The sequence below is a fragment of the Carlito syrichta genome, unplaced genomic scaffold (genome assembly GCF_000164805.1).
Source record: "Carlito syrichta isolate Samal-C Ts95f unplaced genomic scaffold, Tarsius_syrichta-2.0.1 Scaffold312152, whole genome shotgun sequence".
Taxonomy (NCBI): Eukaryota; Metazoa; Chordata; class Mammalia; order Primates; family Tarsiidae; genus Carlito; species Carlito syrichta.
The window spans coordinates 550,360-567,303 of NW_007256248.1; the positions used below are offsets into that span (position 1 = coordinate 550,360).

At 46.7% G+C, this 16,944-nt stretch overlaps 1 protein-coding gene across 1 annotated transcript in view; it reads left to right on the forward strand.

The window, feature by feature from the left end:
- The window catches only part of LOC103272160 (SLIT-ROBO Rho GTPase-activating protein 3), a 214,048-nt gene extending 197,396 nt beyond the window's left edge, over window positions 1-16,652 (forward strand). Inside the window, exons 11-13 of the mRNA XM_008069651.2 lie at window positions 4,564-4,591; window positions 15,324-15,384; window positions 16,575-16,652. Of these exons, the coding sequence (XP_008067842.2) occupies window positions 4,564-4,591; window positions 15,324-15,351 (56 nt within the window). The 3' untranslated portion in view covers window positions 15,352-15,384; window positions 16,575-16,652. The remainder of the gene's footprint in view (window positions 1-4,563; window positions 4,592-15,323; window positions 15,385-16,574) is intronic.
- The last annotated feature ends 292 nt before the right edge of the window (window positions 16,653-16,944 follow it).

A 16,944-nucleotide genomic window follows, 5' to 3' on the forward strand; every position in this document is an offset into this window, starting at 1 on the left:
TCGCCAAGTTGCCCAGGCAGGTCTCAAACCCGTGGGCTCAGGCAATCCACTCACCTCAGCTTCCCAAAGTGCTGGTATTACAGGCTGAGCCACCGAGCCTGGCTCATGTTTTAATATTGATACATATGGAAATGATATTTTTGATATCTTAGGTCATATATAATGTACTATTAAAATTAATCAGCCAAGCACTGTGGCTCATGCCTGCAATCCCAGCACTTTGGGAGGTGGAGGCAAGAGGACTCCTGAGTCCAAAATTCAAGACCAGCCTGGGCAACTTGGCAAAACTTCGTTATCTGCAACAAATCAAAAAATTAGCCAGGTGTGGTGGTGCACACCTGTGATTCCAGCTATTTGGAAGGCTGAGGCAGAAAGATCACCTGAGCCCAGCAGGTTGAATCTGCAGTGGCCATGAATATGCCATTGCACTCCAGCCTGGGTGTCAGAGTAAGACTCTGACTAAATAAATAAATAAAATTAATTTTACCTGTTTCTATTTTTGTAATGTTGCCACTAGAAATATTGGCTTGCATTAAATTTCTATTAGACAGCACTGATCCAAGAGCTTCAAAACTGGGAGCAGTTTTACCCTTTTAAGTAGTGCTGGGAAATGGTGGGGGCCATTTTTGGATGTCACAGTGACAGGGAACAAATAGTAAGTCCCCTATGTAGGAACCTTGAAGTTGTGAACTTTCCGAGATGCAAACATGTGTTCACATGTCCAATCACATAAGTTAGTTCATGTGCCTGGTGTACAATGTGGCATGCATGCATCATCTACAAATGGTTGCGCTTTTGTGTACTTTACTGTACAGTACTGCATAGAGTACAGTAGTACAGTGTCTTTATTTCAAGCCCAGGATGTCCGGAAGCAAACATAAAAGCAGCAGTGATGTGGCTGTTACTGTACAGTGGATTGTGTTAGTTGGGTGCCTAGGCTAACTTTGTTGGGCTTATGAACAAATTGGACTTATGAATGCACTCAGAATGGAACTCATTCATATGTAGGGAACTTACTGCACTGGTATTTGGTGAGTGAGATCCAGGAATGTAAGCATCTACCATGCACTATCTAAACAAGGAGGATTTTAAACTGAGGATATGGAGGCCCAAAGAAAGGAAGTGATGTGTCCAAGCTCACACAGGGAGTAGGTTAAAAGGTTTTGGTAGGAAAAGATATTGTTTAATCTACTCATTTTGAGTGCCACATCTCTGCCCAGGGAGCTGCCTTCCACAGCTTATTCAGGGCATGGCGTCCCTGAAACCCAGAGGGAGGGGATACCCCAAGAAGCCAACTACCACCTTTAGGTAATCCCTGTACCTGAGGCTAACCTCATGGGGGGCAGTCATTCTCTCTCACCCTGTGTTTGTGGAGGTGGAAGCAGCTTCCCCACGCAAAGTTCAAATTTGAAGTTAGATGACTTGGATTGGAATCCAAACTCTTCACTTAGCAGCAACTTGGGAAAGTCATTCCATTTCTCCAAGTCTGTTTGCTCATCTGTTGTGACAAGGATGACATCCTGTGAACAATTTTGCTGTGACACTTGTTGCACTATTGCATGATCTTCTTGTTGACTGTTGTAATCATTTGGCACTAAGCCTCTTACAGATTGGGGACTTGTTCATTCATTTACTCATTTAGTGAATATTTACTGAGCACATATTTTGTGCCAAGCACTATCCAAGACCTTGCTGTTATACTGGTTTTAAGACCAGACGAGATTCCTTCACTCATAGAACATAGTGTTTTCTAGTAGAAGCAGATTGGCTGTGGACAAGAGCACAAACAATAAGAAAGAAAAATATTAATGATCAGCTGTATATAGATAGAATGGATTAATTAGTTAATTAATTTAGAGATGGAATCTTGCTCTGTTGCCAAGCCTGGTGTGCAGTGGTGTAATCATAGGTCACTGCAACCTCAAACTCCTGGGTTCAAGTGATTCCCCCACTCAACCCCACAGTTGGTAGGACTACAGGAGTGCACCACCATGCCTGGCTAATGTTTAAATTTTTTTGTAGAAACAGGATCTCTCTACATTGCCCAGGCTGGTCTCCAACTACTAGCTTCAAGTGATCCTCCCACCTCAGTCTCCCAAAGTGCTGGGACTCAGGTATGGGTCACCACACCCAACCTGTAGCGAGAATTTAAATAGAGAAAGGCAATATAAAGAGACAAGTGTCTACTTTAGATAGAAGAAGCTTTTCTCTGGACATAGCATTTAACTGAGACCAAAAGACAAAGAGTAGCAACCCATGGATCAGGAGAAACAGAATTCCAGGCAGCAGATGCAGAGGCCTATTTGAGGAGCCCTCTAGGTCTGGAGCATCGTGTGCAAATGAGAAAGCAGCCCAAGTAGTGGGGGGTAGTATCACAGAGTCCCCTCTGATCTTGAAAGGCTTTATGAAGCAGAGTAAGAGGCTAGGATTTTTATCCCACGTGTGATGGAAGGTTGTTGGAGGGTTCTAAGCAGGGGAAGCATGTGATATGATTTACACTTTAAAGAGATTTCTTTTTCTGCTGAGTCAAGAGTGGATTATAGTAGGCTAGGAACATCAGTTAAAAAGAAAGTGGTCCAGGCAAGAGATGAGGGTGGTCTGGATTAAGAAGGCAGTGTTGAGACGAAAGGAAATGGATAGAGTTAAGTTATGAGAGTTTCAAGCATAAGACTTTCTGGCTTAGACATGCGGGTGGGCGGTGGCCCATTTATTGAGGTGTTAAAGACTTGGGTGAGAGGAGGTTTGGAGCATAGAAAGACAGAATGCTTTGGGGGAACATTTGAGGTTTGAGATACCAAGAGGCAATTGGTGGTATAGCCATATGATGGGACTATTTTTCAGCCCAAAAAAGGATTAAATTACTGAACCATGCTATATGGATAAACTTCAAAACCAGTATGCTAAGTGAAAGAGCAGATGCAAACGATCATACATTACATAATTCCATTTATATGAAATGGACTAGGCAAATCTGTAGAGACAGAGTATAAATTAGGGTTGCCAAGGACTAGAAATGGGGATGGGGAGTGACTGTCACGGGGCACAAGGGAGATTTTTCCAGGGCTGGAAGTGTTCTCAAAGTGAGTTCTGGTGAGGGTTGCATAACTTTGAATATTTACTGAAAATCATTGAACTTTAAATGGATGAATCTTGTGATCTGTGACTTATACCTCAATAAAACTGTTCTTAAAAAGAGAGGAGTGCGTATGAGTCTGGAATACCAGGGAAGGGTAAAATCTGGATATAAGAGTAAGGGGTCCTCAGTAAGCCCTTGAGATCACTCAGAGGGGGTGGTGTGGACAACAGGAGAGGAGCCGGGGTGTGCCTCCTGTGGGTATTCCAACATGCAGAGGTCCAGGTAGGGCAGATGAGGAGGAGACAGCAGTAGAAAGGGAGGAACAGCCTGCAGGGCAGGAAGGACACCTGGAAAGTGTGGCACCATGAAAATCAAGAGAAGAAAGCTTTATGAAAAGGGAGTGGTTATAAGAAGGAAGAGGTCAGGAGGGATAAGGGCAGAGAAGACCACTGGATTCAGCCACAGGGAGATCTCGGTAAGAGCAGTCTCAGCCCAGTGGTGAGGACAGAAGGCTGACTGCAATGGGCTGAGGGGAGAACAGAGAAGAAGAAGCAAAAGTGCCCGTAGACAGCTACTTCAGGGAGTTTTGCTGTAAGGACAGCAGAGAAGTGGGGATGTGGCTGGATCGATGGAAGGGTTAGAAGCTAGGTCATGCATATCCGGAACATTTTAAATGCTGTTGGAAGAGAGGAGATTGGTGGCACTAGAGAGAGGAGACGCTTACAGAAACTGAGACCCTGAGAATGGCAGAGGGGATGGAACCTAGAGCGTGAGGAGAAAGTCTGGGCCTTGGCAAAAGCAGGATGGTTCTTCCAGAGAACCAGGCGAGGAAGTAGAGAGCGGACAAGGGAGGGTAGGTGGTGGGTCTCATAGAGGTAGGCAGGTGGAGAACCCACCTTACCGATTTCCTTTTCCAATGAAGGGAGTGAGAAGATCTTCAGCTGAGCATGAAGGCAGGAGCAGGGTTGAGGGGCAACAAGAAGGTGCCTTATGGCTGGTATCCTTCATAGCCCGGCATATGACAGGGGCTCAGTCAATCTCTGTTAACATTAAACAATGCAGGGCCTCTCAACTTTGGTGTGGCATAGAAGTGATCACCTGGAGTGGTTGTGAAAACGCAGATTTCTGGGTTCTTATCTCAGAAATGCTGATTCAGGAGACTCAGGAGAGACATAAAATCTGCATTTATAACCAGAGCCCCAGATGTTTCTGATGCAAGTGGTCAGCAGGCTGTTGTTTGAGAATCCCTGAAAAACGTTTATGTGAACAATAAGAGGTGTGTGAACATAGCCCTACGGGTAGAAGACTTTTCATAAAGAATAAGATGCAGTTCTTCAACAGACCATACCTTAGGCAGAGATTTCACAAATAATTCAGATAAGTTGTGTTTTGTTTTTGTTTGTGTTTTTTTAAGAAGAGTGGTGTGTGTGTGTGTGTGTGTGTGTGCTTTAAAGCAATTAAACATCAATGTATACTTTTCTTTCCAGGCGAGAGAGCAGAATGCGGCACCACCAGGTGAGAGCCAGAGAGCCAGCGGAGAATCTTGTTTTCTTTCACCCACTGCCTGAGGTCGGGAGTGGGAGTGGGGGAAGACACTGCTGAGAGCTGGAGAAACCCGGATGGCTCTTCGCCAGTGTCCCCACGGGCTGGTGTGGGTGTGCCGAGGGAAGGCACACGGGCAGTAGGACCGCCTGGCTTGTCCTAGCATTAGACTGGTGCAGCCATACCCCTGCAGGCTGACAGTGGGGAGGGGGCTCTTTCAGAGCTGCTGGGGCAGTGGGACATCTTCCCTTTGCGCTGTCGATCAGCGGGGGCAGTACTATCTGTTCCTGAGTGACTGAGAGCAACCAGTAGAGGCTGGAGATTGTGGGATGGCTGATGACCTCTCTCCCCATCTGCTACATGGCTGCTGAGCAAACTGTCCAGCCTAGGTGGGAGGCCAACGTGGGGTCTCCAAGAGCCAAGGCTTTGGGTCAGGCTGAGATTGTGCACTGCTGGGCATATGCATGTGCATATACACAGGGATACGCAGACACGCCTGCCTCTACACCCAGGCTTGGACCCCACGGGCACTTGGATGGGTTGACGGAAAGTAACACACGGGCAACTTCTGCTTCCTCTCTAGCTTGTTCAGCTTCACCCTTTGCGCTTGTCCCTGAGCAGATCAGAGCCAGTGAACACTCTCCACTCAGTGGCCCAGCACTGACTTTCTTTCCCTTTCAGCAAGTTTAGCTCCAACCGCCGCTCTGCTACCATGCAGGCTGTTCCTAACAGCCCACTCATTTCTGACTTCCCAGTAAGAGCTATCGTGCCTGACAGCTGGAGTTCAGCCAGGGGCCCAGAGGCCTGTACTCTCCATCCTGTGGCAGTCGAGAGCTACTTTTTGCCTTCTTTCTGGGCCCAGGCGCCCCCAGTCCCGGAAAGCTGTTGTGTTTGGCAAGAGCAAAGATGAACCCTCAACTTTCTCCTGCTCCTCAGGAATGGAGGCAGGGAAGAGGCTGGGAAAGCGCTGGGGTTTCCAGTTTCCTGGGTCTGGGATGAAAAGATGTGGGCTCTCCAGAAGTTCAGTCTGTGCAGCTGTTCCTCTGGGCTCCGGCAAGTTGGGAACATCAAGATGATTCACACCAGGAGAGGCCCTTCCAGCACAAGGGGCAGCAGATGTGCCGGGTCACTTTCGAAGAACCTTTTAGAAACAAACCCAGTATAATTTTTTTTTTTTTTTTCTGGCAAGAGGATGCTGTCATCGTCCCCACACAACAGAAACCATATTTTACACCAATTTCTGCAAACAGTGAAACAGATGTGGGACGGATTGATCTGTCCCTTGCTTCTTCCTAATTCCTAGAACTCATGCAGAGTAGATTGTTCCAGCAGATTGCAGGAGACAGATCTGTCATCAAACCCTTGGCCAGATCTCAGGGTCCTCCCTCAGGGGAAAGTTGAGGGGTTATTTTGCTTTGCTTTGTTTTTAAATAAAGCCCTCTGAGGTGTTGTCTTCCACACCCCCCTTGACCTAGGGCCTGGGAAATCCAAGCTAAGATTACCAGACCTCCCACTTAGATATCCTGCACTAAACTGCAGCCACATTAAGTTGTAGACCTAGCCCTGTGTATCCTGGCTCCTGGTCAAGTTCAAAGGCAACTTTGCTAGTAAACTAAAAATCTTATCTCCAAAATAATTATTTAACTTATGGAAATTGCTGCCTACAGTGTCTCTATCTTATGGCTTTCTCTGTACCTTCCATGGACTCCTGCACATGGTTGGTGTCATTTAAGCAGCTTCCCTCAACCAAGTTGTTGTTGACCTTGTATAGATGGACCATTCTTGCACACCAGCTGCAGTGTGTTATAGTTTTCTCACTCTTAAGACCCTTATCTTAGAATAGCCCAAATTCATAACAATCTTTAATTTAGTCTGGCCAAACATGATAATGCACTTAAAAAGTGTATTATAAATGGCAAAGCAAGATGCAAATATAAGGCTGGATTATTGTGATTCATATAAAAGTCTGGCTCCCCTTACCCAGGTTGGCATGTCTCTGTGGTCTGGATTAGAGGTGAAGTCACTTGAGACTTTGTCCAAAGAGATGCAGCGTGGTATGCACCCATGCACAGCCTGGAGCCCAACCCCCATTGAACTACAGTATTGCCACATTTGGGATAGTGACCTTCATGTCAATTGGATTGTCTAGGGAAATTTTTACTCACATCCTTTTAGTCATAGGATAATTTTGAGGCCAATTCCTGTGTTGCCGATGTGTGTTAATTTTCATCTTTGTTGAAAGGCAGAAAGGGGACATTGGTCTCTGGTTTCTCTTTCTTCCTTTCTGTGGCTTTCTCTATTCCTGTTTTCCCTGCCTCTCTCTCTCTCTCTCTCTCTTCCTTTCCTTTTTGCTCTGCACCTGAGCAGCAGAAGAGATGGAAGGCTTAGGCTGCCCCACTTTCCTTGGCTGAGCTGCCCCCCTGCTCCCCACTTTGTGCCCCACCCAGCACTTCAGTAAGTCGATATGGATTGGATGTCATGCGAAGTTGGGATAGCTACGTTTCCTTGTCAGAGATTCCGTCAATGCACAGAGCCCCACACAAAGAAAGAAATCTTGGTGTGATTCACACAGTCCTTTGCTTTCCGGCTCAGGCAGAAAAAAAAGGGAAGACATCTTCTGTTTTCCCTTCATTCTACTTGGCAAAATTAAAGAGAAAAAAAGCACTTATGACTTCTTTTAAGGAAACCCTTCAGTTGGGCACCCCCAAATTTTTGATATTGGATATCGAACACCTGCATTAAGAGTCTCCCCTCTTGCTGGCCATGGAAATTTATTAGATAATTCAATACTACTACTGGATGTCCTATAATAAAACCACTTTCTCAATTTCACACTTACACTGGAGCTTTGAGTAGGAAGAGCTGAATTTGACCCCAGCCTCAATTACATTTTATTTGTGTGACCTTGGGCAAGCGTGTTCATCTCTCATAGGCTCATTGGCCTTGCGTGTAAATGGGTTTAATAATTCTTGCCCACCTCACAAGGTTGTTGTGGGGTCCTTATGCAATGTGAGATAAGGAAATGATCTGGGAACCTTCAAAAACAGAAACCCAAAACACTATGAAAAGAAAGTGACAATATACTGCTATCCTTGAGTTATTTCTAATCTCAGAACTTAAAACCTGTGGCCTTGTGTCACATTTCTGGTACCCGCTTTTGCCTTTGGAAATCTGAAAGCAGATTCACTGTAAGAAATTCCACCCCCTACATACATCCATCCCCAAAAAACTGGTAATTTTTGAAAAAGAAATGACATGGACTTAGCTAACCAAATTGACATAGACCCAAGATGGGCTTGAAATAATCTTGCCTGTTGTTTCTTTTCAAAATTTTGATCTGTGCTGTTATTTTGGTTCCATTTTTTGGGTGGCATGATATTTGGATTCAATTGTGTCTTTGCCCATGCATGTCCTGGAGCCAGCAGCATTTGCTCAATGCTCAAACACCTGGCAGAAGTTGGCTAGAGTTCCCTAGGTGACTGGGCTGCTGTAGGGGACAGGGACAACAAGCCCAGTAAGCAGAAGCAACACAGACCTCGATTATCTTGATTGGCTGCATGATCCAGAAGATTTCTTGCCCATTCACAGAAGTCAGTCAAGACTTAGGGGGACCAAGTCATTGCTTGTCGTGTGTGAACTTTGTCTGTGCCTGGCTAAGTCCCTACTTGTTGCTCCCCAAATTTTGAGTCAAGTCATTTGAAAAGGAACTGCCTCTCTTGGTTAGGGGTGCTCTTCCTAACCTCAAAGAGCGCTCTGCCCCAGAAGGCTTGGCAACATTGACTCGGGCCAACTTGGGTGGCGAAATGAGCAAATAAGCCCACACAGGTATTGCATGGTGAGCCATTCCGGAAATGGGCCCAGTGTTTGTGGCTGTCTCACTGTCCCTGATGAACCGTTGTGTGCTTCCCCTCCCTGTGGCCAAGAGTACAGCACACTTTCGGAATGGAGATCCTAAAGTAAAGCAAGACACTTTCAACCTGACCTCATGGCAAGGGTGAGTGGGTCAGATGAGTCCTCAGCAGGAAATGGAAAGGTGCCCTAAGACCCCATGACTGACCAGGTAGGAAAAACCCTGGACTTGGAGCCAGAGATGTCTGGGTTTTGGGCCCAGCTCTGTTTGCACTCCTTCAGGGGAAGCTTCAGTTTCTGCCTCTCTGAAATGGGGCCATACATGAGGGGACGGGGTGGCTTAAGTGCAATAATGGATTTGAAAGCACTTTAATTGAAAGTATACTTGACGAAAGGACAGGATATTATCATCATCCCGGGTCACCCGGGGACCCCATGGCAGCCTCCCTCGTGGCATTGGTTTCTTCATCTCTGAAATGAGAATAATAATTGCCTGGCTCTGAGATCAATGAAATAAAGATTAGTCAAGTGCAATGTGCAAAGTGAAATGCCAAGAGGCATTAGGAAGATCAGTACCCTGGCACATTGGGAATTGAGGCTTGGTGATAAATTTAAGCCAAAATAGTGAGAATTAACCCTCCCAAATCACTTTTGAAAGTCTCTTGCTTTCTTGGGCTACAGATTACATCTCTCTCCCCTGATTCCCCCTCCATCTGGTCAGCTTTGCAGGATGACAGCCTCTGATTGGAGTTTCAGTGGTTTCTCGGACACATACTATTTTTCTCCCCGAAGATTTAGAATGCCTTTGTGTTATGTAAGAGTTGCTCCTGCTCGCACCATGGGTAAATTAAGATCCCCTAAAACATCCAAAGGCCTTCAGATGGAACATTGGATACCAATGTGATGGGGGGGTCAGGGGCTCCATTTGCATTTTATGTTCCCCTCCAGACGTGGGTTTTAAGAACGTCTTTCCCAGTTGTATGTTTATGTTGGTTGCTTTCTTGATTTCTTTTGTTCCGTTTTCCCCTAGGCCCCCCTGTCTTCCCCCTAAACCACAGAAAATGAGGAGACCTAGGCCTCTTTCAGTGTATAGCCATAAACTCTTTAACGGCAGTATGGAAGCGTTCATTAAGGTACTTGCTGGGGAGCCGTGGAGTCCGCGAATGTGCCCAATGTAATGGCAGCCTCTCCCCGCCCGCCTCCCCACCAGCTGACAGTCCTGTCCTGGTCCAGGCCCTGAGCAGCCTGTTCCTCGCTGCAGCCTGTTCTTAGCACCAGTGAGGACTTTTCATCAGAGCTGCTTTGGCCTCTGACCAGTGGCCCCTAAGTGCCCCATGTGGTTCTCAACCCTAGGGATGGGATCAGATCATGATGGAACCCAGTGACATGCAAGTGGGATTGAAATGCCAGTGCAGTGGGCCCAGCCAGCCATACTTTACTGCTTCAGGAACTACAGTCCTAACACCTGAGGGACAGTCAGAGAAACTCTATTACCTCACTTTACATCCATGTCTTCTGAGGGGAGGTCGATTGAAAGCAACACAAAGAAAATCCCTGCAGGTAACAGTGTGTTTTTATACAAATGAATTTTTTTTAGGTGATATATAATAGCAAAGAAAACACCTAATTTTTTTTTTTTTTTTTGAGTTGGAGTCTCACTCTGTCGCCCAGACTGGAATGCAGTGGCTGCTCCCGGCCACCACAGCCTCGACCTGCTGGCTCCGGCGATCCTTCCGCCTCAGCCTTCCGAGTAACTGGAGCTACAGGTGCGTGCTACCACGCCCGGCTGATATTTTGATTTGTTGTAGAGATGAGGTCTCACCAAGTTGCCCAGGCGGGTCTCAAACCCGCGGGCTCAGGAAATTCACTCACCTCAGCCTCCCAAGGCGCGGGATTACAGGCTGAGCCACCGAGCCCGGCTGAAAACACCTAATTTTTATGACAGAAAATCCTCCCACCTAGTTTTGCTTCTTTTGAGATGGTTTGGGAGAAGGGAGAAGAGTCGAGGTTGTCCCTTTCGAATTCCAAGCTAATTCTTTATAACTTAAACTAAAAATTAAGGTGTTTCAACTAGGGGAGTTTCCCTTTTCTCTTTGATGTAAAAGGCCCAAGATCAAGCTATCTCAGCCATAACAGCTCAAGGCAAACTGAGATGGTGATGGTGTCTCAAAGAGCAAAGAGCAGCAGGCAGGGAGATACCTGGGGAAGGGGAGATGCAGTCTTAGTATTTCTCATGCAAATGGGGGAACATTTCTGCCAGCGATCTGAGAGCCCAGCACTATCCAATGATGATACCTTCTGCAGAAAAGAAGACAGGTCTCAGTCAGGAGGAAAGTAAAGCCGCCTGGGCTTTGCTGATGATATTGGGGTCAGGCAGGCTACCTCTACTCCAGCTCTCTACCCCTAGTCCTCAGACAGAGTGCAGCACAGGACTTGCAGGACAGGGAGGGACTACATATGGGATTGGCTTCAGGCAGGACCAGCCCTCCCAGGTTAGGACTGTCTCTGCATGTGGGCCGAGTTCTGGGGAATGGAGAGTGGGGAAAGGGAAAGTGGAAGACTAGGGCCCAAGCTGGGCTTGCTCAGGGCCAGGAAATGGCAGGGCCTGCTGTGGGATAGCTGTGAGGACTGAGGCATAGAGGATGCCCATAGGAGAGGTCCCACCAGGCACGTCGGGAAAGAGAACTGTAAGGAGGTGACCCAGAGGGAGCAGATTACCATCCAGTGGTCATGGGAGGGCGGGGCCGTGTCAAAGAAGTCCTCTCTCCTTTCATTTGCCCTCCAGCCTCCACCAAGACTCTCTTCTCTTTCACCCTTGTCCCTGAAAGAACCACGCTCCATGGCTGAGAGGGGACTAGTTACGCCCCCTGCCCTCAAGGAGCTGATAGTGGAGCATGGAAGGTTTTAAACACCAAAGGCAGAAGGTGTAAGGTGACTCAGGATGAGCACTGGGTGGATTATCCCCACAAAATGCACTCAGAGCAAGAAGAGCGATGGACTCCAGTACAGGAGGCCTCTTGAGGGGCTTCGAAGGAGGATAGGGATAGAGAGGAGGGGCGTAAGACAGAAGGAATCCCTGAAAGGAGGAACAGAGGAATGAAGGCTCAGAGACAGAAACAGCGTCCCCAGTTTGCTCAGGTCCGAGGATCATACTTGGGAGGAATCCACTCTTATCTGACAGCATTTGCAAATTAGGTGTTCTGTTCAATTAGACAGTCTCTTCTAGAAAGGTCTTATATATAATAAGTGACTATAAAGTATTGCGGCTTTATTCCTTCTGGCCAACACATCAAACTTCATCAGCCTTATGTGTGTTGTGTCCTTTGAGGCACTCACCTGGGAAAGCCACTTTGTTATTCTAAACATACCACCATTGCCACAACTGCTCTGGTCAGTCTTCCTTAAAGCCTGAGGCATGGCTTTTTTCAGTGATGCCAAAACTTTATATTAGAATGGACACTACCTTTGGGAGGCTGAGGCGAGTGGATTGCCTGAGCCCGCGGGTTCGAGACCCGCCTGGGCAACTTGGTGAGACCTCATCTCTACAACAAATCAAAAAATTAGCCGGGTATGGTAGCACGGGCCTGTAGTTCCAGCTACTTGGAAGGCTGAGGCGGAAGGATCGCCAGAGCCCAGCCTGCGAGGCTGCGGTGGCCAGGAGTGGCCACTGCACTCCAGTCTGGGCGACAGAGTGAGACTCCAACTCAAAAAAAAAAAAAAAAAAAAGAATGGACACCTTGTCTTTGGGATAAAAAGCTCCACCACCTGAAGCTCCGCTTTGCCACACCATTGGAGGTACAAAAATGGCAAAAGGAATATGCTATCAGTGGAGTTGGTCTTCTGGCTCTGAAAAGAGCCCCCAGGAAGCAGCCCAGAGCACTTCAGCAGTGGCACATTTGCTGGAATAAGTGCGTAGCCTCCTCAGGGGATGAGCTAGAGGGATAATACTCATTTGACTGGGCAGAAAAAGTGTATTTGTTAAATGTCTTTACAGTCACGCTGTACCCATGCCACATACTGTCAGTGCAGTTCAACAAAGTCGTGCTGTGTACCTACTATGAGCTAGTCAGCATTGCATACAGCACAGTTTCACTTTTAGGGTTTATTAACTTTCAGAGAATGCAGAGGCAGGACAATACATTCAGTTCCTCAACTATTGAGAGCGGAATTTAATTTTCTACTATAATTTACATGTAATCTGAAAGAACATTGAACTAAGAGTTCCCTCTCTTTGAAAACCATACCTGTGGAAAGCTTTTCGATACAACACATAACTGGAGCTTCATGATTAGGTTGGTTTAGAGGGACAAGGAGGCATCCCCATGTTAGTAATGATGAGAAGACGTTGTTGGAGCTAGATGTATACATTTCTAGGACTCCCCCCCCCAATCAACCTCTTTCAAAATCCTTGAATTTTTTTCTCCTTGCAGAGGGGAGACCCCATTTTTATTATAAGAGTCAACTTTGAAGCCCAGGAGGTTCATCTCTGGGGCCAGGGGAGAGTCCTCATCTTGTCTCTATAAAATGAGAATGATAATTACCTACCTTATGAGTTTGCAATGATGATTAAATGTGCTAATATATATCACGTTTCTAGAGCACAGACTGGCATGTGGTAAGCCCTATGTAAGTATTATCTATTATTGCTAGCATTCATTTTAGGATATTGCTTATCCCATTTGACTATTTGCTCAGTTTGGGATTCTGGTACCAGAATTATCATTTAGCAGATAATTCCAGTTGTTGAGATGCTGGGCACGGGGCAGGTGACACTAGCAAGAAGGCATACTTCCTCCAGGAGTCTGGATGAGACACAGCACACACCCCAGAGACTGACCTGCTGCACAGATGGAAAGAAAGAACAGACAGTAACCCCTGAAAACAGGCATCACCAGTGACTTTTAGTGACAGCAAAGATTCCAGTTCTGCCCCCAAGATCACAAAAGTGTTCTGACTCAATTTCTTTCCCTCCTCCAGGTCTTCCTCAGCCTTTATATTCCCAGAGGGTGTTGTCAGTGCCACTGTGAGGGCTAAGTGGGTAGAAACAAAAGCAAAGCCAAGTGGATACCAGGAAATGCCATATATGGGGGAATATGGTCAAAAACAAAACAAAGGGACAGTTGTTTAGAATTTGGCAGCAGGTGGAATCCTTGGGACCCTTTCCAGAGGGTGCCTCATAGACATGACCTTGGTAAAACTAAGCCTTTTTTTTTTTTAAACCAAGAATGAGGTTTCTTGAGCTGAATTCCAGAGACAGTGTTACAGTAGACATAAAGGTGTGCTTCTCTCCTTTTTGTGGGCAGCTGGACTTACCTCACAAGAGCTTTAGGTAGGCTCTTGCCTATTAGTGAAGAAACAACCCCTTTTGTTGAGGAGAAGCTAGGCATGGGACTGGGAATGGGTCCAGTACTCACAGTTTCTGAACTTTGACGAGGACTGAAAAAGGCATCCTTGTCAACTGGTATCTGAGAGGAAGGCTGAGGCAGCCATATTGGAAGGCTGGCTGGGGGCAGCTTCTAAAATTCCTATAAGGCACCGAGGCTCAGGGGTGGCCTTCCCTGCGGGCAGGCTATTTGTCAGACTTCCCAAGACCTTTGTTGGCTGCCATTGCATTTTGGCGTTCACGGACTCTGAAGGATCTGCTTACTCTAACTGATCTTATTCCTGCATAATCTTTTCTTTCTCTCCTGCTCTGCTGCCTGTTTATTTTTTGTTATCAGAGGAAGAAGAAATGCTCGAACCAGGAACCAGGTATTTACTAGAAAGGCCCATTAGCCCCGTTCAACCGGATGGAACCTGCCTTTAGTACTGACTTCCAGAACAGAGCCCACCTTGCCTGTTGCTGATAAGTCCATACTCTTGTCCTCTCCCTGACCGCAGGGAATCAAGGGAGGAATTCACAGGTGGGGTGTGGAGGAGCCAGGAATGCATCCAAGTCCGTGCCATCTTTACAAGAGCATATTACATATGCTGTAATGTTTCTTCAACTTGTGTGGGGGCTAGTAATTTAACTTGGCCCCTTTTAAAGATAGTTTTTTTTAAAAGTTTATGTTCTTAAGTGACCCGGAATAGCAGAGTGGTCAGCTAATCTTGGATTCCAAAAGAAAATCCCCCCTGGCCCAGCCGTTTGTGGCTATAGACCAGTCTAGGAAGATGCCCTTGAAAATACCTTCACACCCCGATTGCATATGTTTAGTTATATCAGCCTTTTTGACAAAGGTTGGCCACTAGATGGCCACTGGCTGACAGCAGTTGCTTCTAGAGCTTTTCCTCGTAATATGTGTACTGTTAAAGTCTGCATCTGGATGTTTCGGTTGAAACTTCACGGGTAGAACTGGTCGTCCCTTCTCAGAGCGCAGAAGTCCCACTGGGGGCCAGCCCTGCTTCCTCCATGGTGTGCGCTTAATTCTGGCATCAGCCCCTGCAGTAACAGGATGAGGACTTGATCCTGACTTTCTATCCCTAAGCACTGGGAGAACAGTGTTGAGTTGGGCAACGTGGAGGGGAGGCAGATCACTCTTCAAGGCCAGACTCCAGCCCCCTCCACGCAGTGGGTTCCTGCTCCTTGGCCCCAGGTGTGCCTGTCAAGCCTCCTGAGCCCAGATTCCTTGCCAGCTGGGTAAGAAGACAGAGCATTTCTTTAAGATTATTCATAGCTATGCCTTTTTCTGCAAATAACTGAAGGCTTTCTATTGTAACTGTTCATGGAGACTTTAGGATTAGAGGTTCCTTGCTTGTTTTTCTACTAATCTGATGGTACTAATATTCTGGCTTGAGTCTATCATCTGCATTTGCAACATCTCTTTCCTGCGGTGGTTGCCAAGTCCAATAAAACTTACAATTTTTTTCCCTCAAGGATTCAGGACAAGCTATACCGCTTGTAGTCGAGAGCTGCATTCGATACATCAATTTATACGGTAAGCTCGGTCTTGGGTCAGTGTTTTCAGCCATCTGTGGAGCAGGTACAAGGCTGTTCTGATAGGAAATGAGATTCTCATTCATCTTGGAAGACTTCCCACCACTGGGGGAGGAAGTGGCCCAGAACAACTGCTCTTCTGAGTACTGTCTTTTGAGCCTGTGGTTTGGAGGATGGAGGTCGTGGTGAGAGCACCTAGGAAAACTGAGGAACAGGGAGGGCACAGACAGGAGAACTTCTTTAGCTCCTTCCCCACTGCCACCCAACTCCAGAGCTCTGTGCTTTGAGCACTGCATGGAGTTGGCCAGTAAATCAGTTAATACCTCCGGATTACAAGCTCCTTGAAGGTAATAGTGTTTGGGGTTTGTTTACCATGTTGTCACCAGAACGTAACTTGTGCTTATTCACTCCTCCAGTACTATATTTATTGAGTGCATAATGGACATGGTTCTGGACAGTGGGAAATAGAGGTGTGAATAAGACAGGTGCAGTGCCTGCCGTGGGTGACTTGCATTTCCAATGAAAAGGGCAAGGAAATAAACAGAAAGACAAATAATATAATAATATAATTTCAAAGCGTGGTGATGCCATGAAACAAATTAATGGCTGTGGGAAGGGCAGTGTAAGGAGCTGCACTGGCTAAAGTGTAGGGACTGCTCCTAGGGGGTGAGATTTGAATGAAGTCACAAGTGAGTAGAAGAAGCCGCAGCCGTCAGGTCGACTGGAGAGAATGGAGAACGGCAAGCGGACAGGCCTAGCATGGGAAGGAAGGCCAGTGTGGCCGGGCAGTCATGAGCCAGGCAGATGCGGTCAGAGACTCAAGTGGCAGAAATTCAGTATTGTTAGATTTGAATATTGTTGTTGAACAAGTGTTTATTGAATGCACACTATGTACAAACGAAACCTTGACCAAAGTCTGTCTTGTGAGAGTAAACACTTATAAATTATAATATGGAGACTAAAGATGGGGAAAGGCTCACAGACATATGGAGCAGATGAGTCTGAGTATCTTGGCCTGCTGTAGCTCACCACAAAGGCCGTTTGGGGGTTTCTGCCAGGAGACCTTCCTTGCAGACCAACTCTGTAATAAAGGGTGGGGAAGAAAGAGAAAGCAACGGGAGGAGCATCAACATCCCCAGTGTTGGGAGGAAGATCATTTGCTATCTTGTTGTGTGTTTGTTTCTTTTTTAGGACTCCAGCAGCAGGGGATCTTCAGAGTGCCAGGATCTCAGGTTGAAGTCAATGACATCAAAAATTCCTTTGAGAGAGGTGGGTGCAGAATGACCATCTCATGCTTGTGGTCAGGGGAAGCCAGGATGGGTGTTAACTTGTGTCTAGAGCCAGTGGTGTGCAGGAGCTGGCTTGCACCTGTTTGTAAGAACTGATTGTGCACATCTCTTCCCAACTCACATTCAGTGACTTCACCCTGGTGTCATTAAATCAGTCACGGCCAGGCACCATGCCTCACACCTATAATCACAGCACATTGGGTGGCTAAGGTGGGAGGATTGCTTGAGGCCAGAAGTTCTAGACCAGCCTATCAACATAGTGAGACCTCAAC